At 36.8% G+C, this 27,604-nt stretch overlaps 1 protein-coding gene across 2 annotated transcripts in view; it reads right to left on the reverse strand.

The window, feature by feature from the left end:
• The window catches only part of LOC120490692 (uncharacterized), a 62,875-nt gene that overhangs the window by 28,891 nt on the left and 6,380 nt on the right, over nucleotides 1–27,604 (reverse strand). The window contains exons 2-6 of one of the 2 annotated variants that reach the window (XM_089123434.1): nucleotides 12,821–12,962; nucleotides 12,465–12,623; nucleotides 11,203–11,398; nucleotides 9,703–9,834; nucleotides 9,420–9,500 (exon numbers count right to left, since the gene is read on the reverse strand). In XM_089123434.1, coding sequence (XP_088979560.1) covers nucleotides 9,420–9,500; nucleotides 9,703–9,834; nucleotides 11,203–11,398; nucleotides 12,465–12,623; nucleotides 12,821–12,962 — 710 coding nt within the window. Of the gene's footprint in view, nucleotides 1–3,254; nucleotides 3,366–9,419; nucleotides 9,501–9,702; nucleotides 9,835–11,202; nucleotides 11,399–12,464; nucleotides 12,624–12,820; nucleotides 12,963–27,604 lie in introns of those variants that run through there. The other variant, XM_039688028.2, reaches the window with a different exon arrangement.

The raw sequence follows: 27,604 nt of genomic DNA on the forward strand, positions 1-27,604 counted from the left end.
TTTCAAAAATAACATCGTTTACAAACCCGCATAAATACGCCGTCGAGTGCCATCATAACTATGCCAAACCTATTGGCGGCAGTGTAGGGAGAAGCAAGCCAATCAGAAGCCAATCATGCAAGCCAATCAGAATCCTCAGAATCGACAAGAGAGAACATAAAACGCTGTTTCTCCCAGTTGACATGACAACACATAACCGGCGTTTTCAGAAATCTCCATTTTGGCCTGGAGTTTTTAGAAATAATCGTTTTCTGTAAAAACGGGGTTTTCGTGTAAACGAGAGGCCAATCCGCAGGGAAATATCTGCGTTTTCCCCATGTAAACGGGGCCTATGTATCATACTTTGTGTGAAACAAACCGTGAGTAACCTGTTGAAAGTCTTGTCTAGAAAGAAGTGTTTGATCCTGTCTTAGTTAGCTTATTGTCTGAGTCTTAGTGTAGTGATGTTTTGTGCCCCATCATGGGTTTTGTTTTCTGTTTTTGTCATTAATAATCCCTGTTTGAGTAATCTGCTGTCTGCTATTGGGTTTGTCCTTCAGCCACATGACACTCTTGTAAAAAGTTTGGAAATATAGGCTAAATTTCATTACTGAAAAAGCAAAGTCACTAAAGTGAAAACCTCCAGAAACGTTGACATTCAACAAGGAGGGATTCAATTCATATCTAGGGACTAGAATAACATAGAGCCACCTAGCAACCATATAGCAACAACTCGGGATTGTGGTGGTGACTTTTACACAAGAAACCCTTACTCACATTGACTGTCATGGCCAAGTGGGGGAAATACAGAAGCTGTGACAAGATTAAGCAAAGATCTGTCTACAGGATTAAGGCTATTTTGACATTATCCAGATCAACGATCACTTCAAGAATGAATGTTCCCAGAGCTTTTTGCTGTGATATGCACATGATGTACAACCCTGCTGCTAGGTCTGTTACAGAAACCTTTCCTGACTGAACACAGTTAAGACAGATCAGTGAAAAGGGCCAGATGACAAGTCTGTAGGAGAGGTAAAGAGTTTCCCTAAAAAATAAAAAGGATATGCCTTTAGGCTTCAGATACATTACTTAAATGCACGTCTACATGCCAGCTAACCAATGCAAACATGTGGGCAAAACAAATGTGCCTATTATCATACTTCAGTTCTGAAAGTTACGAATTTACATCTAATGCCTTAGTCTGTAAATATATAAGTGGAAAAGCCTACAAAAAAGGGTCTAGTAGATACAATCACACACACACACATAAGTCAGCACAAAAGAAGACTTGAAAGACTGTCTGTAGATGCAGGTATTTATGGGAAATGTCAAACCAGCCGTATCTTGCATTTTGACTGATTTAAAGGAATTGTTTATTCCTACCTTAGTTACACGTGTGAACAAGTTTTGATAAGTAATATATGTTTTATAGAAATGCCAATCGAGGTTGAAAACATCTGCAGCAAAGAAATACAAAAATTACTGTAACATTCGAAATAATCACCTCCTAAATAATCATTTTTTGTTGTGTACAGTTCTACAACTTTATATGAATATACTTCATTTTTACCATGAATATAGCCTTACAAGCTGCCATGTTGCGTAAAAGAAATCGTTGCCATGCATTACAATAATTTATTTATTAAAAGTTGATTGTTACGTGCACATTCAATTATTACTGCCTCGCATCAATGAATAGGTTTGTCGACGAATTATCGAAAATGTGCTTAACAAGACCATGCCCCCTTTCGTGTATTCCTGTGGGCGGAGATTAGTAAAAAAAACTGTTCTAATTACGTCATTAAAAAAGTAAGATGTTGTCCAAACCGGACGTTCGCTGTAGGCTTTGAAAGGGGACTTCTGTTAAATAAAATATCTCGCTAGGCATTGAAATTTGAGCTTTATAATTGTACAGGTATTATGTATGCTCTAACAACAATATTACACATGAACTACAGTTTGAAAAATGGAAACGCAAAGAAGGGGACATTTAACAACAGCACCACCACATAAAATATTTCCCATAAAGCAATGTCCTACATTTCCGAAGACAGTGGGCATTGGAAATTTAAAGGGGTGATGAACTTTTGACAACTTTTGACATCTGACAACAGAGGATAAAACACCACCCCAGCAAAAGAAAATCAACGCCTGCTTCAACACAGCCGGTTTAGCCCTGCCCACCGATTCGCGCATGACACGCATAGCTAAATAACATGGGCCTACCTCGATGACAAAGAGGATCGAGCTACCGAGCAATAAACATGCCGTTTACAAAATATTGTGCAGTGCCTGGTTGTGGAAGAAGACAGTCGCTGCATAAGCGAGTGAGTTGAAACTCATTATATTATGCAAAACTGTTATCCACTCACAGCAGTGGGCGTTTACTTCCAAGTCTGTAGAAAATAGCCATTACTTATTCATTTTTTAATGTTTTTGAATGTAAAAACCAAGTGAATGTCATAAGTTGACCTCAGACAATAATAATAATAAAAAAAAAAAAATCAAAAAGCCAGTTCATGACCCCTTTAATAAGGAGAAAAGATTGTTAGTCCCAAAAAGAAAATTAAGTAAGAAAACATCAATTACATCAGAAGAACTGAATTCATTCTCAATCTCATCCATGTTATATTGGTCTTGTCATAAAACTGTTGCCACAGCTGTTGTTTTTCTGCCACCGAGAGTGCGTCAGCCAGGCTGAGAATTTAATTTAGCTCTTTGCATGATAATAAAATATTATTAATACAAAGTCTATAATGAGCAGTGGTAATCATACAGTAAGCTATAATAAGCAGCACAAAAAAATAAATAAAAAAATGAAAGAAGTGCGCAAAATCAATTGCAATATTGTAAAATACTGCATGCAAAACCAATAAATGTGAATTATAGTCAAAATCTGCACCCTGACACTGGACATGAACTTAGCGTTTGTGGTAAACTGGGTCGAACTATAGCTCAGTGAAAACTATTTCCCTCATATAAACCAAAACCACTGTAACCTCTCACATCTGCAGCCAAACCACTGTCAGCCTTCAGGAGAAAAGGACTAACACTTGATTACACGCATATGTCTTATTTTTCAACACGAATATTTCAACACATAATAAAAACCACAAAAAAAAATTACATCAAAGTGTAGCTTCATAAAGTGTTGAATTACCGCTCACCACCAAACCCACGTTTCATTAGGCGATAAGAGTCGTTCATACATGATTTGTAAGAACAATTTTCCCAAACAAACACATTTCGGAAAGGTTTCCAGAATGAAGCCATACCTTTGGAATGTGATTTCTCTGACCTTGTGCTCTAAATCTCATTAAATCCAACAGAAACCATCCTAGCAAACACATCCAGATCCTCATGGTGGCACACACACACACATTCACTCACACATACATCACCAACAACAAAAATGCAGTGAAACTCACAGTCGAGACTAGTCAATAATGTGCAAAACACGCTAGCACACCCACAAACTCTCAATCCACCCACATTCACGCAGATTACATGCAGACACATACATACTGTATCATCTACTTCACACAATGAGACACCTGTTTGGCTGTGGCCTCAGGGCAAATTGAGTGTGTGTATGTGTGAGTGTGCGCTCTTGTCTTTGTGAGTGGTTATGTGTATAACGCTTGTAGTGTCCAGATACAAGTACTTACAAGCTTGCTGAGGTGGATCAGAATTGACTGACAGAAACAATATGGATTATACAATAACGTCCTGCCTATAGGAACAAATGGACCAATAGGAAATTCATACACTGCCCACATGTAGACACATTTTGGCATCATCAGATGGAATGACAAGCTTGACAGCTTGTTAAGAATCTGCTGATGTGAATTATGTGCAAGTGGAGAATAAAAAGTGACTATCAGTGCCCTGAATAAAAAAGAAGACCCTAAATCAAAGAGGACGCGATCGACACTCTTCACCCACAAAGCAGAAAGCAATGTGAAGTCTTCATGGAGACAATCCACAGAGATCTGTCACAAGGGTCCTTCTCAAATAGCAGATAATTGCTTCCAGAAAATTCCAGTCAGTTCTGATTTATAGAATCCTGACAAGTTTTGACAAGTCTGTCTGTCCATCTTTCTATACAGTATCTACTGTATCTACCTGTATCTATTTACAGGAGTGACCAAAAATTGTTCTGCCTTGAAACGGATTAGTATTGTTGTCAATGTATGCCTTTTCTGCGAAGTGAAGTTCAGTGTTTGTCATGGAGTCGTTGTTATTTGTCACCACACTTCCGAAGGTCTGTCTGCTTGTTTCTTGTTTTATTCTTGTTCTTGGACTGACTAGTATGGAATTTGACCCTTGCCTGGACTGGATAACGTATTATGGATTACCCAATAAATACTGCAATTGGACCTACTGTTTCCTGTGTGTATCGTGACAAAAGACTCTACATTTTGGCAATAAACCTGATTTGAAATGGGGGTTAAATAATTTTGATTACAACAGCATTTGTATACCACCAGCACATGTTGATGATGTTTTATTATTCTACACTAACTTGCGTCATAGCCTATGATTCAGTAGTTGTCATCATCAAACAGTCTACTTACAAGTCGCACCCAAGTTGATTAGATCCATGTTGTGCAGTGTGATTTGTAATTATGTTATAGGATTGCCAAAATTGCACAATCTGTTTCAATTTTTCTTTGTACATTCTCATTGGTAATATTGTGTTCTGCTTCATCTACTTCGTTTTCCTCTTGCTCCTGTGTGTTTTTTATTGTTATTAAAAGATACTGCTGCACTTACTGTAGATCCTGCCTCAACTCATCCTTGTTGCAACCCATGCTGACACCTATATATCTGTCAATCCAGCATATATGATATATGATCTATTCACCCATCCATCCATCTATCCATCCATCTAGAAAGAAAGAATGAGAAAGAGTAATATTTCTGCATAATAAAACCACTTTGTATTAACTGCATGTGATTTATTGTGGGTTTGGGTATGGACTGTACTAAATTACTGTCTCAGAACTGATAATTACAGCCTGTGGAGCTGAGGTCTGTGAATGCCCGAGGATCGAGACACAGTGAGGAGGAGGGCAGGCGTGACATAGACGCCTGCACAATGACATATAATTATGGAGTTTTCAGTAAAACCATCATACACACCAAAAAGGGGAAAAAAATGGCTGAATTTATGTAACACTTTGCACATCTGAGCTCTAAAAGGACAGACTGTCGCATAATTGCATGGTGCTGTTACTCTTGTTTATTGTCATTGTGACATCCAAATGGGAAAGAAGTTTTCGCACATGTATAAATAGATATTAAATGAATTAAAAACACATTCATATTTGTTGTACTAAACAATTAACAGCTGTAAACAGATCAATCTGAATAGATCAAATAGTCTGTTTTATGGATGGCACTCTCAGCAGCTGTCCTGACCAAAACCCATGGCTCTGCTTGTAAAACTTTTTAGAATTTAAATTTGTATTAACAATAAATTAATTTACACCTCTTGGATTAAAAAGTTTTAATAGAATTCTATTTACTAAAACCAACTTTGTCTCATGTAGGCATTAATAAAGCCTGATACAGTCATAACTGAAGTAAATTACTTCACTCCAATGATCTAATCAGACATGTCTGAAAGAGACACTTCTCAGTTGAATGTGTCAGGGCATTCTTGATGTAGCATCTAATGTAATCTTCTGAGAGGGATTTTTTAAGCTTGAGGCATGGAAATGCCATGCGCAAACTACATAAAGATAGATGTTTATAGGATAATAACTCTTATAGATTTTTTTTTTTTTATCCAAGGTTACATGGCAACTGATCTATGAGCTCATCTTACCTCAGCCAGTATGTGTGAGTAAACATCTTTGTAGAGTTTTGCTAAAAGTGGGGAAAGAGGCTTGAAAGGACAGAAAAATATGAACCTATAACATAGTTAAAAATTCTGGGGTCAGTAACATTTATAAATGTTTTTTAAATGCAAGAAGTTTCTTACACCAAGGCTGCCTTAATTTTGTCAAAAATACATTAAACATATATTGTGATAATATATTCTACTATATACTACTATTATAAAAAATATTAATAATTATATAATTATATAAATAATAATTTTGTTCTATTTTTAATATATTTTTAAATGTAATTTATTCTTGTGATGACAAAGTTTAAATGACTTCCGTCTTCAATTTCACAATTTCACATTCTTTTTTAATATTTTTGTGGTGACCATTAAACACTTTTTTTCCAGAATCTTTGAAGAAAAGTATGTTTAAAAGAACTGCATATATCTTAAATAGATTTTTTTGTTGCACTTTACTTAACAGTAAGTGGACAGCTTACTGGTTAATAAAAGCTAACTACATGGGTTAAGGTTAAGTTTAGGGGTAGATTCAGGTTTAGTACATATTACCAAGTTATTACAATTACTATAAGTATATAGTATGTACATGGGGAACAGGACTGTAAAGTGCTACTAATTTTTTTGTAACATTATAAATGTCACTTTTGACTATATTTAATGCACTTTTACTGAATTAAAAGTATTTATTTCTTATTTCTTAAATCTTTCTAACCGCAAAACTTTGAGGAGTATATGTATATCACTACACTGAGAAATAAAAATTACAGGTAAATTGTCTTTTTCTCAGGTTCTTTATAAACGAAGATCTTGTATACACAATACTTCCATAGTGTTTAGTTTAGGGATAGCTGGCACTGCTCTGTCTAATGCATGTCCAGCGTCCACACTTTTATCCATGAACAAATAAATTACCTTTAAACACAGATCATACATTTATTACTTTACACTCACAGACAGAGCGAGTTCAAAGGCACGTCTGGAGCTGTTGAATCCTTTACAGCCTGTCTGAGTAATTCTGACACTTCCCGAGAGGAGTACTCCGTCCAACTCAAAACTAATTTTAGTGCCGAGCAAATCAATTACAGGCTTGTGCCAACCCCTGCCAAACGAAACCCACAGAAAGAACAAGGCTATTTCTAAACAAGCTAACACCACTTTTAAACATACACACTGCCCCTGTAGACTGAACAGAACAACCCAAAACAAATAAACAGAATCAGACAGACACAAACAAACAGATATGCAATATAAACCCTGGCAATAACATGTCGCCCAATAGGTCAAGCAAACATGTACTACAACATTTACACATAAAACCTCATTTCACTACAGCGCCTCTGCTCCAGACCTTGAGCCATAGTGCTTATTTAGAAGTGGGTTGAAATTTGCAAAAATTCTTAATCATAATAGTCAAAATAATAATAATGATTTGAGGTCCTATCATATAGCAGTAATGGTCAGTGGACATGGTATTCACATATACATACATTATACACACAGTATACACACACATACAGTATATATATATATATATATATATACATACATATATATACATATATATATATATATATATATATATATATATATATATATATATATATATATATATATATACATATATATACATACACACACACACACACACACACACACACACACACACACACACACACACACACACACACACACATATATCTATATATATATATATATATATATATATATATATATATATATATATACCACACACATACATAAAATATATCAAGTCTCTTAATTGGTCATCTGACCCAAAAATATGCATACTGTACATACCCTTATCCAACTAAACATTCATGACTTGGGCCTCAAAGCTGTGACATTGGAAATGAGTGACAAGCTAATTTAGTGATTACCTTTAACCCCTGACCTCTTGTTGGGTTAAAGAGATCAAAGGAAATCCATATGTTTCCCATTAATCCATCCAGGAAACTGGCAAACCAAAAACGGCAGAGGCATCAAAGCGAAACACCACAACAAAAGTTCATAGTCAAGAGGTTACACCACAAGAGAGAACATGAGAAATAAAACAGGTTATTTAAAAAAAAAAAAATCTGGTGTTCTTTAGTCTTTGAAATCCTCCACCTTTCTGACATAACATAATGGATCCCAGGTGATTGATTGAGGCACTATATATGTTTTAAACGTGCTATGCTAAGGTCTCACTGAAAGAAACATTTGGTTTTGAATCAGAAGGAATATGGAGTACATCAATATTTATATCTGCAATTTCTAAACTTAATTCAAAGCCCACAATGACCATGAACCCATGGGCCAAACACCTCACAGCAGCCAAAAACACACAGACTTGTATGAAGATATGATATATGACATATGATATGATATGATATGATATATGATATGAAGTTTTGGATCAAAAATATCTCCATAACTTGGCTGATGTAGCTCAACTACACCCCACGCCAGCTTTCTTTGGTTTAAGAGAAGACAGAGGAGATTTGGAAAGCTTGTTTGGGTTTGTGACTGCAGGTTCACAGTATGTTAGAAAACTGTCATATGTTTTCATCAGGAATGCTTTTTTGGTTTTGTACACATAAAAACCACTGACAGGATAATAAAATATTGACTATCAGTCTGACAGGAATGGTATGTAAATACAGCTTCTTAAAAGGTATACGATTATTAATAGAAAATATAAACTGACGGTTTACATGTACTGTAATGCTCTAGGCTACAATTTCAAGCAGTTATATCCACATCAAATATGCAATCAAAATATGATTCACAAAACTAAATGCCCTTCAGCACTTCTTGTAAGTAAAAAACAACCCTATGGAGGTAACTATGGAAATCAACTCTTGCTGAGATGTGCATACGGTTTAAATTACAAGAAAGCAAGTCATGATGTGGCCAATGCAGTTAGGACTGAGCAGTTCCTTATCCAAATAATTTATAAAACTGCAGGGGAATACCAATATCAACATACTAAATAGTATTTTTTTAGACTGTTTGATCTTTTGCTAGATAATTTAAAGGCTGGTTTAGACAGATACAGGTTCCTTCACCCAAAATCCTGCCATCAAAATTCACTTATATTGCTCCAAAGCCGTTTTTCTTTCTTCCTTCAACACACAAGACGGCATACTGCAGATTTCTCAAAATGCTCTCGTTCATAATGGAAACTGAGGCTAATTTTTGTCTCAAAATGAACAAAAACAACATAAATGTATCATAAAAGTGGTTTATATGACTTGTCTGCTATATTCCTATTCCGACATTATGTTTTGAAGCTGTATAAGATTAAACATTTTATGGCTTCAAAAGACTTGTAACATAACAAAAAGCATAAAACACTTATGATGCTTCTTCATCATGTGTGAAGTGTGACAGTACTGTTCTTTTTGTTTGTGGTATAGAAAAGATCACTCTGGTTATTGTGCAATACATCATCTTTTGTGTTTCACAGAAGGTCATTTGAGTTTGGAATGACATAAGAGTGAGTAAATGATAGAATTTTAATTTTGGGGATAACTAATTTACTACATAAACTGTAAAGATGAAAAATAATAGCAACACTTACAGTCAGTTTTGCACGAATAGAGTCATTGTCCTTTGCTGACACTAATAAGTCTTCCAGGTCATTTGAGGACAGCAAAAGTTCCTGGATAGAGAACGAAAAAATATGTAATATAGACAGGAAGACAGAAAATGAATAAAAGAATAAAAAAATGGAAATTAATTGCAGTGTCAACAATTACAAATACTGTGATATTTTGGCACAAATGTATCTGTCACTAGGTAGACACTAGCCTGATTTGGAAGGTGGGTTATATAACATTGCCTGTACAGTATGGCTCGCTCACCTCTTCAGTGTCTATGCGAGGAGAGCGAGGTGGTTTGTGTCTGATATCACCACACGGGGACTGAAAAACGTCACACTGATCTCGAGCTGCATCTGGCTCTCCCATCAGAAATGCCACCTGCATCAGATCACCCTGAAAAACAAGACAAATTAAAATATTACACATATACAGATTCACACATACAACCCATATGGTGGTCACCAGATGACATACATTTAATGCATGCATACTTAGACACACAAACACATAAGAATGCAATGCAACATATAAACAGTTTTTATTACCAACCATTACATAAAACAGAGCAAATTATTTCTCAAATATTCAGCAAGAGTTCATGTCAAATATGAATACAACAGATATGAGTTAAGATGACAGTCTAGCAATCAGTTAACTTCAAATAATATGATGATCACAAACTGTTGCCATAAAAGTCAAGAAATGTGCTAAAATGCTAACTCTCACCATATTACCAAATGACTGAGTTCAGTGTGCAAGTATGTAAATGGGATGTTTGGACTCTATGATGTAATTCTCTGAGACTCAGCCTAGACTTCATGCTGTATTAACTTTTCCTGTCTAACACAACTAAAAAAGGGCATTTAACTTGTGCACAGCTGTCTAAACTATACTCCTGAGTCCTAGCCCCAATAAAATGCATGTTCTTCAGAACACAACATACCGTAACATACAGTAAATCCATTTCAAAAGGCCAAAAGAATCTGCTAAAATGCCTTTTTTTCCTCCCTGAAACTGACATGGGTCTCTTGTTCTGCAATGTAATAATATACAATCTATGGTCATGTAGACACTCCAGTTAAATACATTTTACATCTCCTGTGTCTAACTTTGCTTTGCTCAATTAGACTGGTATCTAAGATGGCAGACACCAAAATGTTAATGTCAACACAATCACACTTAGGGTACTCGAAGCGACTCCTTTGCTCCGCACACAATATTCGACAGCAAATAAATATGGCACTCAGTATGAACAATGCATGAATGGAATTAGGAACTTCAGATTTAAGACTAGGATACCTGCACTATAGGCAAAAGTTTATAATATTTTTATTTAATAAAAGCATTCATTAAACAAGAGCTACATGGCAGTGCCAGCAAAATAAAAGTAATTCCATGCTATTTTTGAAAACCAACAAATCATACTTGTTCAAATTTTCATCAGATATTATTTATGTAAGAACTCGTGCTGGTAAATTGTTGCACATAAAAAAAAAATACAAAACAAAATGGCCAATCCATCTGGAATCTTGGATGAGTATAAACGCAGATGTTCGGCTTGGGGCCTAACTCCTATACGAGAAACCCTCATCCTCCATAAACCTGACTTTGGGTTTAAATGCCGACTGGGAACGTTCTGGAGATGTATTTACAGTGTGCTGAGAGCTGGTGAGATGAAGGAAATTCTCATCCTACACAAAGTAGGTACTACATCCTTGCATGTTTTGACCACACAAAACAAAATTATGTTTGAAAACTGACCTCAAAAGGGGTCTCAAACCCTTCAACGATTCCTCCCACCATTACCAGGCCATTAGTGGATATTCCCAGACCGTCCTTATAGGCCCAGTCCACGCTCTCAACCATGGAGCAATCCACATACAAAGCCAAACGGCCAGAGGACACGCTGATGGCCACATGGTGCCAGCCTCCATCGGACAGCACTGCCACGGGGAATCTGGGAACAACAGGACAGGTTTTGAAAAACATACTAATTTATTTCGTTTCTTGACAAGGTGGGCTAAACAAATCGCATGTTACAGTACCGGAGAACAGGGAGAGTTGGGAGAACCCAAGAAAAGTAGAAGCCATTAAATTTCCTGGCAAAACATTCAGATACACAACACTTCCTGTCTGTGTAATGATAGATGACTTTTTTTTTCTGCCTATGCAAGCTTAACATAAACAGAAAACCATATGAGAACACAGTAAGAACATTATGGTATTGTTATGTCACCTTATGATGAATGAGAAGCACACACAGGTAAAATGCATTCCATTTATTTTGTCCTGCAGGTGGGTAATTAGGCGACAGGTCTAAATATTAGTTTTGAGAGGCCACAAGTTAAATCTCATGCCTCATTTATACGTCTCGACTGTAAGGCTTGGCTTAAGTCACAGAAATCTATATTTAATATATCACAAAACGGTGGGGTCTGTGCTTGTGTTTAAGATTAACCATTAGCCAAAACTAATACTCTACTGACATGAAGAATGAGAAGATGATGAGAATGGTTTTGTCATCATGGAAGAGGAACAAAGAAGGTCAATGACATTAAAAAGCAAGCAACAGAAAATAAGAGAAGAGAAATAGAATAAACAGACTGTGGTTACATGAGAGGATTTTTAATTTTTAATTATCTTTTTCATGCCAAGATGATGGCTTTGGGACCAAAGTATGAACCACAAAATAATCAAGACCACCAAGTAATTGAGTTTTCAGATAGTTCCCCGTTAATCCTCATTTAAGAATGATTTAACATGGGCAATTAGATAGTCTTGACTCCTTTCCAAGTGTTCTTGTCATGATTTTTTTTTCCCCAGTGATTAATTGTTCAGATCAGATGCTTTAACTCCTTAATAAATAAATAAATAAATAAGAACAGAGATCAGGGACTCTCTGATATTTCTTAGGGATTCCTTGATACTCCTACATGTCAAATGCAAGAGATCAAATTAAAGTGTGGCATTTTTAAATCAGGTTTCCTAAACACTCCCTGTCCGCCACTGATGTGAAGACTCACTCGTAGTGTCGTTGTTGGGTGCTGATGAAGGTGAAGGTGTAGGCACTGATGCGGATCTGCAGGAGAATGTGTCCGTCTGGACAGAGGAAGGTCAGCACACTGCGGTCTTCAGACTGGGAGCTTCGCAGACGCAACAGCAAACTGAACTCATCACCAAACCTGAGAAATAGATAAAAGAGAAAACCTGATTTTACATGATTACACTACAGTAGTTTTAAGAAAGAATATCATATATAAAGTTAAAAAAAGAAAAACACAAGTAGATATTCAAGCAAAGACCCTAGAGCAAAGTGTCTAAACTGAAAAACTAAATAAAAATAACCTTTTTTTTTAATGTCAGTGACTAGTGTACGTACCTGTGTCCAAACACCTGCTGTAGTGGTACAGAGAGGGTGGAGTACTGGCCTACATGCAGGACTGGACAACGATTTTCATGGGTCACTGATGCATTGCTGCGATTAGCCACCTGCCATAGATGATCAAGAAGGTCTACTGCTTCTGACAAATAATTAAAAGTAAATGGAAAAAGTTAGGTCCATTTAAGCACATTTTCAACACATCTTCAGCATTTTTGCTGAAACATACTGTAGGAGGGTGGGGAAGTCACAGGGTGACTAGGTCTAACCCTAAATTGCATAATGGATCCCAGAAACATCTGTTTTAGATAACGCAGCAGGTATATATGAGAACCGAGCCTGTAAACAAAAGGTGCATTTTTCCAATATTAATCATTAGCTCTGTTGAAGTCTTAGCAACTGTGTGAGGTAAGCCTGTGTGTGAGAACAGTCACTCGAGAAATCAGTTCACCATACAAAGAAACAGACCTGTTTTGTCCTTTCATTAAATGTTTAGAGGGTCATAACAAGTCAGCTGGTCTTAAACGGAGCAGTCATACCCCATAGTGCCCGCCATTGTGTTCCCTCTTTAACATGCTCATTTCCTGCGGGCACTGAAGGTCTTAATTTACAGAGTATACTGTGTGCTTGCTCATGTTTATGTATGTGTGTGTGAATATCTCATGCCTCCAGGTTGCAGGCTTGTGTTTTAGTGTGTAGTATTGTACAAAATGAGACAAATAAATCTTGCTGAATGCTGAATTTAATCAAATGAGAGTAAGTGACTCGGAGAGCACAGCTCGCAATGAGCAGGTCTGAAAAACACCTGGCAGGAAAGCCAGCTGCCTGTGTGACAACTGATCCATCAACACAGACTGGAGTGTTTTGGAGCGTCTGTAAATCTTCATTTACAAGACAAAGTTGAAAGAGAAGGTCTATAATTAAATTTAAACACCCACTTAACATGGATAGGTTAAATTGTTATATATAAAATAATATAAAGCAGATTTGTTTTAACCAATTTTGGGTAAAAGAGTCCCCTACAGTAGGTTTACATGCATTTAAAGGTCAAAAAACAAATTTTCTCAGGCAGGTCACAGTAGCTGTTGTTCACACACAGCCAATGAAAACCATAGGCTGGCATTATGCAAATGTGTTACATTGTTACGCAGGTATATAACAGGACAGGAAGTGAGAATAGAACTAGTGACGACTCGTTTGAGCAGGTCAGAATTGATTCTTTATTTTTAGGAGACAAAAACTTTATTTGTTGTGCACTTTGATCTTTAAAACAGACCTTTCACCTTCACAAACAGCTATATTACACTGCATAAAAAGGTAGGCTAATATTTGAAAAAAGCATTATAGGGGTACTTTACTATTGATGATTGTCACTTTTATCAAGGTTATTGGGAGATAGTATTAATTTACATGCAGAATACTCGGACTGTACTGCATACTATACGTGTTATGGCTGATAAACAATAAATAGAAAATACTAATTTATACTACTGTTCAAAGTTTGAGATCAAAGATTTTTCAATGTTGTTCAGAAAATACTCACCGAGGCTGCATTTATTTGATGAAAAATACAGTAAAAACAATAATAACGTGAAATATTGTTACAATTTACAACAAACTGTTTACTATTTTAATACATTTTAAGCAGTTACTCCAGTCTTCAGTGACACAATAGGCTGAACTGGTGCTCATGAAACATTTCTTGTTATTATCAATAAAAAATAAAAATAAATAAATACATTAAAAAAAAAACACGGAATTTCGGAAACCATGATACATTTTTTCAGGATTCTTTGAAAGAACTGAATTTATTTGAAACAGAAATCTTGTATAAAAATATAAATGTCTTCACTGTCATTTTTGATCAATTTAATACTTATATTCAGCAAGGACATATTGATTTCTTTCAAAAGAATAAAATACTAACACTATTGAACATATATTCCGTTTGAGATCTGCAAAATAATGTATTATTATTCTATTTTTAAAGATTACTTAAGCAAGTGTTAGATGTAAAAATAGGTTAAATGAGCATGCAAAATTATACATGATGACACTGACATCAAGAAAACTTCTTTCAAAACTGTTAACAAGGAGAAGAGTGAGTCAACAGGTTAAGCGAGGATTCTGATGACTGAAGATGCACAGGCCACTGACCACAGCAGATTTACACACTGTGTAACGAGCACTGCACCAAGACTGCAAGCCTTTTTCCAGGAACATGTCATTGCTCCAACAGGAATACACATCTCCCTCTTCTCTTACTCCGTAAACACACTGCGAAGTGAAAATGCTCCAAACTTTCACCTTTCTGATTTTAGAAATTTCAGCAATTTACATGTTCTCATTCTCTTTTAGCTCAAATATAACGGTTCTAAATGGACAGCTAGATTCAATGCTGCACTCCAGTTAATTCCACAGTGGTAGTCACATTATTCATGGAAATTAGTCAAGCTGTATTGGTGATTTACATTGGAAACAAGATATGGAGACCCCTATCTGGTGACACAGACCAAAATCCATCTTTCAAAACACTTTGATTGTTTCTGAACCACTAGCCAATAATATTAGCAACATATCCAATGGAAACTTTCACTGATATTCTGAGAGAATTTGGCTCACTTCTTGTTCTTACAATGATATATCAACAAACCGAGCCTGCTGGCTGAAAGTCTGAAAACAGAAAAAGTGATTTTCAGGTTAAGGCCTGCTTTAGACTAACAAAAAGATCCATAAATACTGAGGATATGACATCACACTCGCATCAAAGCTCAGATGACTTCAGTCCAGATGTTGAGATGCTGTCATCCTAACAAGCCAAGGATATTCCACTTATTTAGATTATAATCTATAGAGAGTTAATTGGAGAAAAGAAAGTAAAACAGTAAGGAGGATAAGAGCGAACAAAGGGAACTAGAGAAAGGATATACTCCGGTTCAACGATTCGTACTCAAGTTCTCTAGAGCCGAATGACTGAAGCATTTTTCCTCCGTTTCAGATGACAAAGAAATGACAACACATGCAAAAAAAAATAAATACAAAAATACAAAAAATAAACCAGATGCCAGAAATCGTTCTTACTTGAACTTGTGCACTCGTAAACTATCGCCATATCCTGAGGGCACCGTGGTGTCTGTGTTTCAAAACAAGGCTTGTGATCAAAGCTGTGTTTATGACAGGGAAGATTGATTTGGGGGTCACACAATGCATACAGTCTGAATGCTTTTCTGCGCAGGCTGTGAGCGATGCTCATCAGTCAAGTATTTTCCATAGGCTCGGGCCTAAAGTACTTCCTGTGGCTGTGTTTGGGAGAGCATGGACTTCGCCAAGGAGAACATTCCAAGGACACATCATGTCTGCAAGCCGTATGACTACCACATGGATGTGCAACAGAGTGGATAATAGGGCACATAAACCAACTCCGATAAAAGACAAACCTCTTCAATCACAAGTTATTAGAGCTAGTGTGGAAAGTGTGCTTTGAAACTACGGCCATTATCATTCGCAGATTAAAATAAAATAAAATTGTAAAAATTTAAATGAGTTCACAGAAGAGTTTGATCAAAATGACCTTGTTATTTAAATCCAATTTTAATTTGAAATGATAATAGTTACGTATAATTTCATTAATTGAATCTTATTCACATTTTAGCTACTCAACAAATAATAAATAATCTTAAGGAAGGAGTCCAGACACTCAGGAGTTTGTGAGCCATCGCACAAGTTACGAGTCAGATGACCAGATAATTGTGTCAGAGACTGGGCATGCATTAAGGCTTTCAATGTAGCTGCTGAAGCTTCAGATAGAAAAAAAGACAAAAAAAAAAAAAGACGAGTGAGCAAATGATTTTCTGAAAAGCAGAGAAAGGCATAGCCATTCCTTTCAACAAAAACAACTATGCTTGTGTGTGTGTGTCTAGCCTATGTGACATGGTTGTGATTTGGCAATATGGGACAGCCTTTATGCAGGTAAAAATCGGGCAGACTCCCTCAATTTTTTTAACATGTTTAAACATTATTGAGAGGTCGTGTGAGGTGGTTGTAACATACTCGGCTTGGTTTGTAATTCCTCTCACACATCGTGAGCCATGACTAGAAGCATCAATTATTTCTTCCGATAGGGGGTGAAGCTCGTACGACAGCAAAAATCGTATGACCAGCTTTAGTTACAGTCAATTAAATGTAACTATAAAAGTACTAATTATGCAACCACTATTTCATTTCCTGTCTGTACCTCTATGTGATGCATAATCAGAATAATTGATCAAACGTAAGATGTTTGGCATTCTGCAGTAAGGGCATATGATAATAACTTGTCTGTAGTGTCTTAATAGCCATAACACAGTACAGTATTGTTATACAAGGCATGCATTAAGGCAAGCCACAACTGCATCTCAAATTAGAGACCCTTCATCTATGCCCATGCCCTGCAGCGAAGAAGACCCTCATGATTATTCACACATGCTTGTTGGAATCTTTCTTTAGAGACAAACAACATTTGTGGTGAAATGTGCAAGCTCTTTTTCAAAATACAGAGGTGGACAGACCACTTAGAGACGCCATGGGTGAATGGCACAAAAAGTGTGGAAAGAATGTGCCTGAGACAAAGTGATGGAAGATAATTTGAAGGCAGACGAATGAGTTTCTCTGCCCTGGTAGTAAAGTCTGTTCTTCTCTCATAACTCTTCCATAATGGTTTGTAGTGGGTAGAAGAATCAGTCAGTAGGCTCATTTTGAAACGGGATGCTGCACGAGGAGTGACCTAAAGAATAAAAGCAAAACCCTTACGGTCAAGCCATAAATACATGAGCCACAGACAGCTTAGAGCTTAAAAGCAGGAGGAATGACGAGACTGATGCAAAACAGTTATCCTTTAGATGAGAAGGTGAAATAAATAATACCCCATTGCAACCATTTAAATTCACACAAGTAAAATACCAGAAGGATGAAAAGCACTTTTATTCATTGTGTAGAACTCAAAAATACATACTACAAGAAAAAAAAAAAAACCAGAAAAAGCCTTAACATATGCCATATTTATGCAGAAAAGCTTAAAAGTGCAAAGTGATAAATACCTGTAAAGTAATAAAGTAGCATATGGAAGTAAAGTAAGTAGGTAAGTAAGCAAGCTTTATTTCTATAGTACCTTTCACAGACAGAAGGCCACAAAGTGCGTCAACAGAAAATTTACATCAAAATATACACATAATATAAAAGGCCAATAGAATACAATACAAGATCATATCTTAACAAATAGAGGAGTCTTTAGTTTGCACTTGAAGGTATCAACACAGAGTCAATAGAGCGCAAAGAGGGCAGAAGATCGTTCCAAACCCTAGAAGCAACAGCCTGAAAAGATCGGTCACCTCTAGTATAAAAACGAGTGTGTGGAACCTTTAGCAGATTCTGATCCACAGACCTCAGGGCCCGCACAAGGATGTAGGGCTGGATCAGATCACTGATGTAAAAAGGAGCTTGACCATGCAAGGCTCTGAAAACTAGAACCAGTATTTTAAACTTTATCCTATAGGACGCTGGCAATCAATTCAATTATTTTAGAATAGGGGATATATGAGTCCTCCTATTTGTACGGGTCGGAATTCTGGCTGCAGAGTTTTGCACTAATTGCAGTCAAGAGAGCTCCTTCTTGTTTAGGCATGAGAATAAACTATTACAGTAGTGTAAACGCGAAGACAAAAGCATGAATGATGTGCTCCAAATCATTTTGTGAGACGATACTTCTAAGTTTAGGTATTTTCCTAAATTGAAAAAAGCAGTTCTTTGGTAGCTGCTTACAATGCTGCATTAATGACATGTCTTAGCAGATTGGCCTAAGTCACCCAAGTACTGTTTAATCCCTGAAACTGAAACATAAGGGGCAATAACCAGTGTTTCTGTTTTGTCTGCATTAAACTGCAGAATTATCACATAGCCATTTTTTTTGGTTCGACGAGACACTGGAGCAAGGAGTTTAGCTTCCAGATCTCAGATGGCTTAAAGGAGCAGTAAAGTTGAATATCATCAGTAAATAGATGGAAAGAAACATCACTGAACCTTTGTATGATCTTTCCCAAAGGGATCAAATACAACAAATAAAACAGGACCCAAAACGGAACCTTGAGGCACTCCACACAAAATCTGCACGCTCAGACCATATTTGGTTAGCTGTAACACTGAAGGTACGCCCAGTTAAATATGAGGAGAACCACTGTAGAACTGACCCTGACAGACCAACTTGGTCCCTTAGTCTTCTCAGCAAGACCTGATGGTCATTGGTGTAAAAGACTGAGGAAAGATCCAAACGGACTATAACAGTATTTCCCAGAATCAGCAGCATCTTCTTAACCCCCCTGGGGATGAATTTGAGGCCATGATGGACAGAGGCCAAGGGGCAAATTTGGCCAGGATGCCGGGATTACACCCCTACTCTCTTTCGAAGAACATCCTTTTTAATGACCACAGAGAGTCAGGACCTCGGTTTAACATCTCATTCGAAGGACGGTTAGCAAGTGTTATACACCATTCAAAACTGTTAAATATCTTATTTTATTTGTGTACACTAATAATAAAAACAAAATGTTGTGCTTTTCGTAAAATAAGGAAAATAAACATGATACACGAAACGGGACAGAAAATGATCTGTAACTCAGCGAAAGCTTGTTACTGTGACATGAAACATATGTGTTTAAGCATATCCTGGAAAAGCCAGTTAGTTTTGTTCCTAAGAGCCAAATACATGGCTCCAGATGTCGATGTCTATCATGTGGGAGAAGCGTTCAGACACCGCATTACACTGGCACTCAGGGATTGTGCTGATGTATCGCATGTGCAGACACTAAATAAAATCCAGAATTAGCCACAAGTCACATCATGTCACATGCTGCATGCATGAGGCACAAACTTTGATCACAAAAAACTAGATACAGAGCCACTACAGTATCTTCAATGTTCTTTATCATTCATCGGAGTCTGGGCTTCTCTAGCTGATAATAGCAAGATGTGATGCTCTAAAATAGAATCAGTACAGCTATCAGTGCAGCTTATGTCAAGCTTTTAGACTTCAGCAAAGAAGGATAAATTGTTTGTTATTTTGTTGTTAGCTTTAACAGTTTTAGCAGTGCTGTTTTAAAGGGGATTCATTTAGAGACAACAAAGAAACTATAATATGCTGACAATGAGCTGTGCTTGCCTTCATGTGAATTTATAATGAAAATGCCTTTTAAATTCTGGTTCAATTCCTGACTTTAAAACAAAGAATTGCAATTTGAAATGAAGGAAATATAATTACAATGAAGACAAGCCTAGAATGTCCGCTTGGTAAAGCAGTATTTAGATGTTCAAAACAGTGTGCAGGTTTTTCAACCTTAAACAGACAGAACAATTGTACATAGAACAGTTTATTTTTATCCAAAGCAACCAACAAGTTGAGGAAAATAAAGTGACAGGCTATAAAAGTACGAAATTGTGAAAAAACTAGCTGTTTAGACAACCCTTTGAATTGTATGTGAGAAGGGTCTGCATCTGCAAACATCCAAGCAGATGTTGAGGTCCAGAAGTCATCTCACCTGGACCTACCAGGTGGCTGAAAGAGGGTTAAAGCTGCCTCAAACTGACTGGATTGATGTGCTGTGATACAGACTCCATGAACACTCTCAGAGGAGATATGGAGATGAGAAACCAGACATAGAGCTCATGTTCTGAAACGCAGGTGAGAGGTCAGAGATCATATTGATCCCATGTGACACAACGACGCTTTGCTGTGATGACTGATAAAAACCAGTTGAAAATTCCCAAAATGTTCTGCTCTCATAAAGTTACGAGATGGGGTTCACACGTTTCATCAAATGAGAAAAACAGCTGCTTTACAGGGTATTTCTTTCAATTTTACTTGAATACAGAATATTATACAACCCTACAGAGCAAGAGGGACATCACACCCCAGTCATTATGAAAACTCTCCATTTGACTTGCCTATGAAAACCTTATGTCATTCATATTTCTTTAAAGAACATAAAAGAACATTCATGCTTTCGATTATGCAAGACATTACCATAAAGCGAATCAACTAAATCAATTGGATTTTCCTCATGTGTTTGAGTCCTTTGAGTTATTTTAGTAGAGCTGTTTTTTATAAATTATTTAAAGGCTCTCTAGCTTATATTAAAATATAAAACCAAAGATTTTGTTTCTATAGCATGCATGAATGTCTTCTACAGATAGAGCTTATTGATTTGGAGCTTGTTAGTGCATCAAAAAGTAACCGTCTAGCAAAAAAGCAGCAGAAAAAACTACAACAAAACAAAACAAAACAATATTTTCAGAATCAGAACAGAATCAGCCTTTGTAGAGAGGCATACTGTATGCTTAACCTTTTTCCCAAGTCACAACTACATTTCCCAGAGAACTCTTCTTGCATATGGAAGCAGTCGTCACCCTGTGCCCCACGGTAATGGATTATTTAGCCATTTAACCACCCCATGTGAGGTCATATCAAGCTCTGTACTTGGTGAAAATGCCCTACCAGAAACAAATGGCTAATTTCCAAGAGTAATGCAGGGCTATCAGCTGATATCCACCCTGGGCCCCTTTCGCCTGGATCCTGTGAAGCTCCATAATCGGAGGAAGTAGAGTCGCCTGCCGCAGCATCTTCCCTCCAGGATCGCATTACACTAATGGTACGGGAAGGGCCAGAGGATGGCTCAATTACTGTACCCCAATTATGTAGGGCAGCCTAAAGAGATTGAGGTTGGATGGCACTAATAATCAGTGATTAAAGACTTCCCCTAGACCAGTGCATTGTAACAACCCAATATGTTGTCACTTCGATAAATTTGTTTCTGTCCAATATCAGGCTTCCGCCAAAGTCCTTTTAGGCAAGTCATGCCACTCGGCCGCCATCTTGGCAATGCCTCCGGGCAGCTATTTTGGACTAACAAGACCAGGCTCCTTTCTAAATAAATGGGTAGGGAGTCAGAACTGCACTTTCACTGGTGACAGGGACATAAACACTGCTTGTATAGAAACAGCAGTAAAATATAATAAAAAAAAAAGGTTTAAAAGGTCTTTTCCCCCACAGGTTATACGTTTATTACGCATGCATAGTTCTCGTCTCCGCTGTCGCAAACCTCAACTGTGTGCATGCGTCAGTGCAACCAGACGATAGGCTTACATGTTTCCCGGCTTAAATGTTAAAAGCAGACGATTGGCTTTCCAGCGGCAGGGGTGGGGCACGTGCATACAACCGACATCTTTGGCGTTACGGATTTTCCCTATAGTTGTATTGAGGATTGAGGAAGTGGCATGTCTCTATATAAATTGTCTCTGGGTGAAGGTGGTTCTAAGTCAACGTTCTTGTACATTAATAAAGTAATAAGAAACTGTAATTAGACTGGATTTCCAATGACTTGATGGCCATCTCACAGTGAATCTGTTGTTCTATGGCTTTAACCATTTGCAGGGCCAAGGATTTTCACTTTATGCAAGATATATCACTGTACCCAATCTAGTCTGTACCTTAAAACTGCATTATTGTAAACCTTGAAGAGGTATTGTGAATAAAACTAAACTAAACTAAAAAAAAACTAAACTAAATATGAGGACCCTGCAGGACTAAATAAGAACACGTGCCTTAACAGAATTATTTTCTTCGCTCTGCCGCTCATCTGGAAAATGAATGAAAGATACAGGACGTAAGTAACTGCCCGGATATAGGGGGGCAAATTGTCTACTGGGTGCCAGAGGGAACTCAAACTCAAGGGAGAGGAAAAGAAAATAAACACCCGGTAAGAAAAAATATGATCTTCCACTTACATCCTGAAGCAAGAAATATAGTAAATAAGTAAGCAAGTGCACTCAAAGATAACTGGTGTGAGTATTTGAGGGAGTCACTCAACAACTTTACTGCTATGTGGCGTTGGCATTTCTTTGGGGCAAGCCTTTTCAAAACACAGAGAGACTTGTTAGGTCTTAGAAGTTAAGTCAGGCATGTCTAGAATTCTTTTTAACCTTCTCAGAATTGTTTGAATTGACAGCACTTGGCAGCTTTTGACTACAGAGAAAAAAATACTCAAAAGACTCTACTTGTAATAGCTGTGCAGTGGTTCATCTGCCAAGAGCTTAAAGGATCATTAAAGGGAACGTTCACCCATTTGCATTAAGCTTTGTATCTTTAGAAACCCAGGCATATTTTTGAATGGTCATGATTTATTCCCTTATTTTCCCCAACTAACTAGAAATTTGGTGTGAAATGAGTTTCAAACTCTGGTGGCAGCTAACGTTAGCCTTGTTGACGAAAGAGTGATTTCTCTGATGTGCGCGCAGTTCCGGATTAGTGGGTGTGGCTTGCAGAGCTGTGCAATGTGGTGCATTGTGGGTGATGTAGTCTTTCATACAAATGCACCCTTCGGTTATTTTCTGTCTTTTCTCGGTCAAGAGGGCACCAAATTAAAAAAAAAATACTTTTACATTTTGACTACATATATGATTCACTTTCCATAAAGATTAATGTTGATTGTGTGAAATGCTCCTTTAAGTAGTATCAGCTTTCTTTCGCTAAATTGTGACAGATAGTGAACTCAGAGTATCTGAACTGAGAAGTAGTACTCAAGATTGCCAGCCGTTTAAAAGTGATCAGTAGTAATTCTCCAGTAGTGTGATAACCACAGTGGCTCATATGGGACTGTGATAATGAGGAATATCCTTTCCTCTTGGAATTATTCATACTATAAAAAAGTATGCACGGATGTATGTGTACGATGCACAGTATGCTATATGCCTGACCAACTACATTTGTCAAAATGTGTGCACTATTCAATTACAATGCAATTCAACTTAATGAATCTTTAGAAGTATTAAATGTGCTTTTTTTTTTTTAAACACTATTTTAACATTTCAATGGACTAGCAGGTAATGTGGCAACAGCGTAGCATAAGATTGTTTAAAATGTTTTCATTGCATAATGCCTTTTGTTTTGCTTACTATTCAATTATAATAATAATTGCATACAGTGAAATGTATGTCTATGCTAGTATGCCATTCTGAAAATATAACTCCTACAACTCAATATTAGGAGCAGGTACTTTTAACTTTAATAATTGAAACTTTTGAAACATTTTTCATCTTTCACAGATACTTTCACTATATAACCCTGGCTTGACTTGATCCCTCCATTTAAGCTGTCTAAAATATAATGCCCAAAACCATGAGAGGCACAACAGCATTGCGTCAGAAAAAAAGATGTATGTAGAGCCAGTCAATACATGTCTCAAAATGGACACTTGTGAATGCTCATCTGCAGACAATAACAAGAGACTGATGACTGAAATTGCTCCTGGTCAAATTCTCCATGGTTTTTTGTAAACCTGAATAGAGGTAATCACAAGTTAATATGCATAATGGTTGAGATCTGACATCGCTGTCTAGAAAGTGATGGTGTGTTAGCCGGTTGTCAAATATCCATTTCAAACATGGTCTTTGTAGCACCTATCCAACCATAAAAATGAGTTTGTCTACTGTTATCTAAAAAAAGTCTAAGACTAGAAACATACTCTACACAGCTGTAAAGACCATGAACTTCTATTCTGGTTTAATTCTAGTGGTTCAAATACAGCCATGCCATTCACCAGCAAAATAAATGTTGGTTGACCAAGGTGGTCTTTGTGGTGATGCTGGTTGACCAAGGAGCTGTTGCTCTTATAGTAGTTGACCTAAAAGATCTAACTGGAAATTTACAATTTACACTAATGTCTGCCCTGCTGGTAAAAAACAGCATCACAATATGTAGCTCTTACATACTGTCCAGTCCTAACTGTTTATATTATTTTCAGCAATCCAGCATTTTTGGGAAATGTAAACCATCTCATAGTGGCAAAAAGGACATATTGCCATTTTGGTAACACTTTACAATAAGGTTCATTAGTTAACATTAGTTAATGTATTTACTACTAACATGCACTAACCATAAACAATACATTTGTTACTGCATTTGTTCATCTTTGTTAATGTTAGTTCATGAAAATACAGCTGTTCATTGTTTGTTCATGTTAGTTCACAGTGCATTAACTAATGTTAACAAGATTTTAATCAAGTATTAGTAAATGTTGAAAATAACATTAACAAAGATTAACAAATGCTGTATATGTGCTATTCATTATTAGTTTATATTAACTAATGTAGTTAACTAATGTTAACTAACGAACCTTATTGTAAAGTGTTACCGCCATTTTGAACTTAAATTCAAGGACTGATCATAAATATTTTTTTTAGATAATTAAATACCAATGCATATACGTAGATATGTTTTTTGTGGTGAAGTTTGGGTATGGAAATCACCCTGTCTGTGTGTATGTGTCTGTCTGTGTGTGTGTGCGTGTGTGTGTGTGTGTGTGTGTAGCTCAGGACTTAGTATTCACCATGGTCCCAATATGTAGGTATGATTAAGACACCTGTGTGTGTGCGTGTGTGCGTGTGTGTGTGTGTGTGTGTGTGTGTGTGTGTGTGTGTGTGTGTGTGTGTGTGTGTGTGTGTGTGTGTATAAAAGCCCATGAGAGGGAGCGGTGTTTTGTAGGTCAGGGGGTGACTGCTTGTAACCTGTGTTCTGCACCAGATGAGAAAAACAGAGAACATAAGCTCGCAGCAGACCCCTGATGCTACAGACGCCTGTTACAAGCTGAGAAGAAACGTTGAGAACGTCTGAAAGAGAGTGAACAATGCCAGCACAAACACTGCACAGAAAATATTACATTACATTCATCAGAAGTTTTCAGATCTGCAATTTGCAATTTTGTTTTTATATTTAGTTTTATTTGTAGAACTTTCATTTTTGGGGGGAATTTTCCAGAATAAATGGTCATTAGCAGCATAATTTCATTCATATTAACAGACCTATAGATGTGATTGGGTTCGTGATCTTACATGAACCACTTCATTAACCTAAACTAAAACAAACAAACTGACAGCTACTTTGGGAATCATTTAAGGAGATCCATCATTTAGGACAAGCCCATGCATCTATCTTGAACATGAGCCAACTAATCATTTTCCCCCCTAGAAAGCAATTTGAGGAATATTTATATAGCTCACTGTCTACATCTACGTATACAGTACGAAGCTTTGGAAAACAGTACAGATCCTAACATGAACTATGTTGCGTAACTCAGCAGCACAAGACCTGTGTTTAGGTTTGGTGGGCAGGAAAATTGTTTGAGATACGTTTTTGAAAAAAAAAAAAAGACGAATTTTAACTTGGAAAAATATACAGCTGCAGACATAATCATCAATATTTTGAAGCGATTTTTTTTTTTTTTTTTTTTTTTACTTTTAATAACACATTATCACGAGATGTTGGAAGGTGCAAGGTAAACATCTGCTGCTGGGATATTTGTGTAAACATGCATAAACCAAGGCAGAGTGAATTGATGGAAAAGCCACAAAATGATAGTGTTACAGTTAAAAAAATATTAGAAGAACAGCCAAAAAGTGTGTGTGACCTTTGGGGGATGACTTATATGATGTTCAACTCCATCTTGAGGCCCATCAAGGGTGAATATGTAGATCTACGAAATACAGAAAAAGGCTATTATCTGTCATACCAGTACATCCCTATATTGTTTTATTTTACATCATATCCAATCACATTCCAGCCAAACTGTAAAGATTTAGGAAACATCAAGTTCACTCTCAAAGGCTAGCAGCTCTCTGAATCTGACTAAACTTCATTGTTGGAGATAACACTAACAACCCCAATGAATCCACAATCCACTTGTTCTTAACAAATGTTGCGTTTCCATGACCTAAGGGTAAACCTTATCACACAAAAGGCCACTAAAAGGGCAAGACAACACCAGAAATTGCTCCAACATGGCTTTTTAGTATCTTGTAAAAAGCTCTTGTAAAATTTTTACAGGGTTTTACCGTGCACCCTACAGGCTGGGCTAAGACTGCCCCCCACCAAAAGCCAGCCTTCAAGCTAGACCTTCAGAGACCAAACAAAAGCAAGAATCTGGACCAGCTGGGAGGCAAACATCTCTCTTGACAACAGCATCTGTACATTGACAGGTTTTAAACTGGTCAGAAACAATAGGCTAACACACAACCTGATATAAGACCACAACCCACTCGCCGTCTGATGAAATATTATGTTATGACTGAAACAACACATGCTCTCATCGACTTTTTAAGTATGACATGGGCATACACATAACGAAGGCTAATCATTGGCAGTGTTCATTAATAAAAGAGTTATAGATACTCTTTAACACAAAAAGAAATCATGCCTAACTTACTCCTTTCATTTGTATCAAATTAAATATGGCATCAGCGATAAGTAAAATCCACACTTCCCAATTTGAAGGAGATGTTTGTCGTCACAACAAACAGCTCGTTGCGTAAATATTCAGCTTTACAAAGGCTTGTATACTTGAATAATCACTCCTTGCTTATCTGCTTGATGAGACTGTTTAAGAGAACTGAAGGGCTGAATGTGTTTAGTTAATGTTTTCCTTCAGTAGACTGCGTTTAATAAATGATTTGATGTCTTTAAAGTGTGTTTGGAAGGTATTATATTTTATGAGGAAGACAACAGAACCACATGCAATCAAATTGTGATCAAGCTTAGATGCAAAACACACAGTTTTTTTAGTTATCCTTTTTTACCTAATGAGGACATATTGACGTAAAGGGCTATTCCTAATATCAGGTTGTTACATAGCCTGTAAAGAGTTAAATCTCTTATTCAGATTATACCATTTTAAAGAAAGAAAGAAAGAAAGAAAGAAAGAAGTGCCA

Source organism: Pimephales promelas, chromosome 19, assembly GCF_988280905.1.
Source record: "Pimephales promelas chromosome 19, fPimPro1.hap1.1, whole genome shotgun sequence".
Lineage (NCBI taxonomy): Eukaryota > Metazoa > Chordata > Actinopteri > Cypriniformes > Leuciscidae > Pimephales > Pimephales promelas.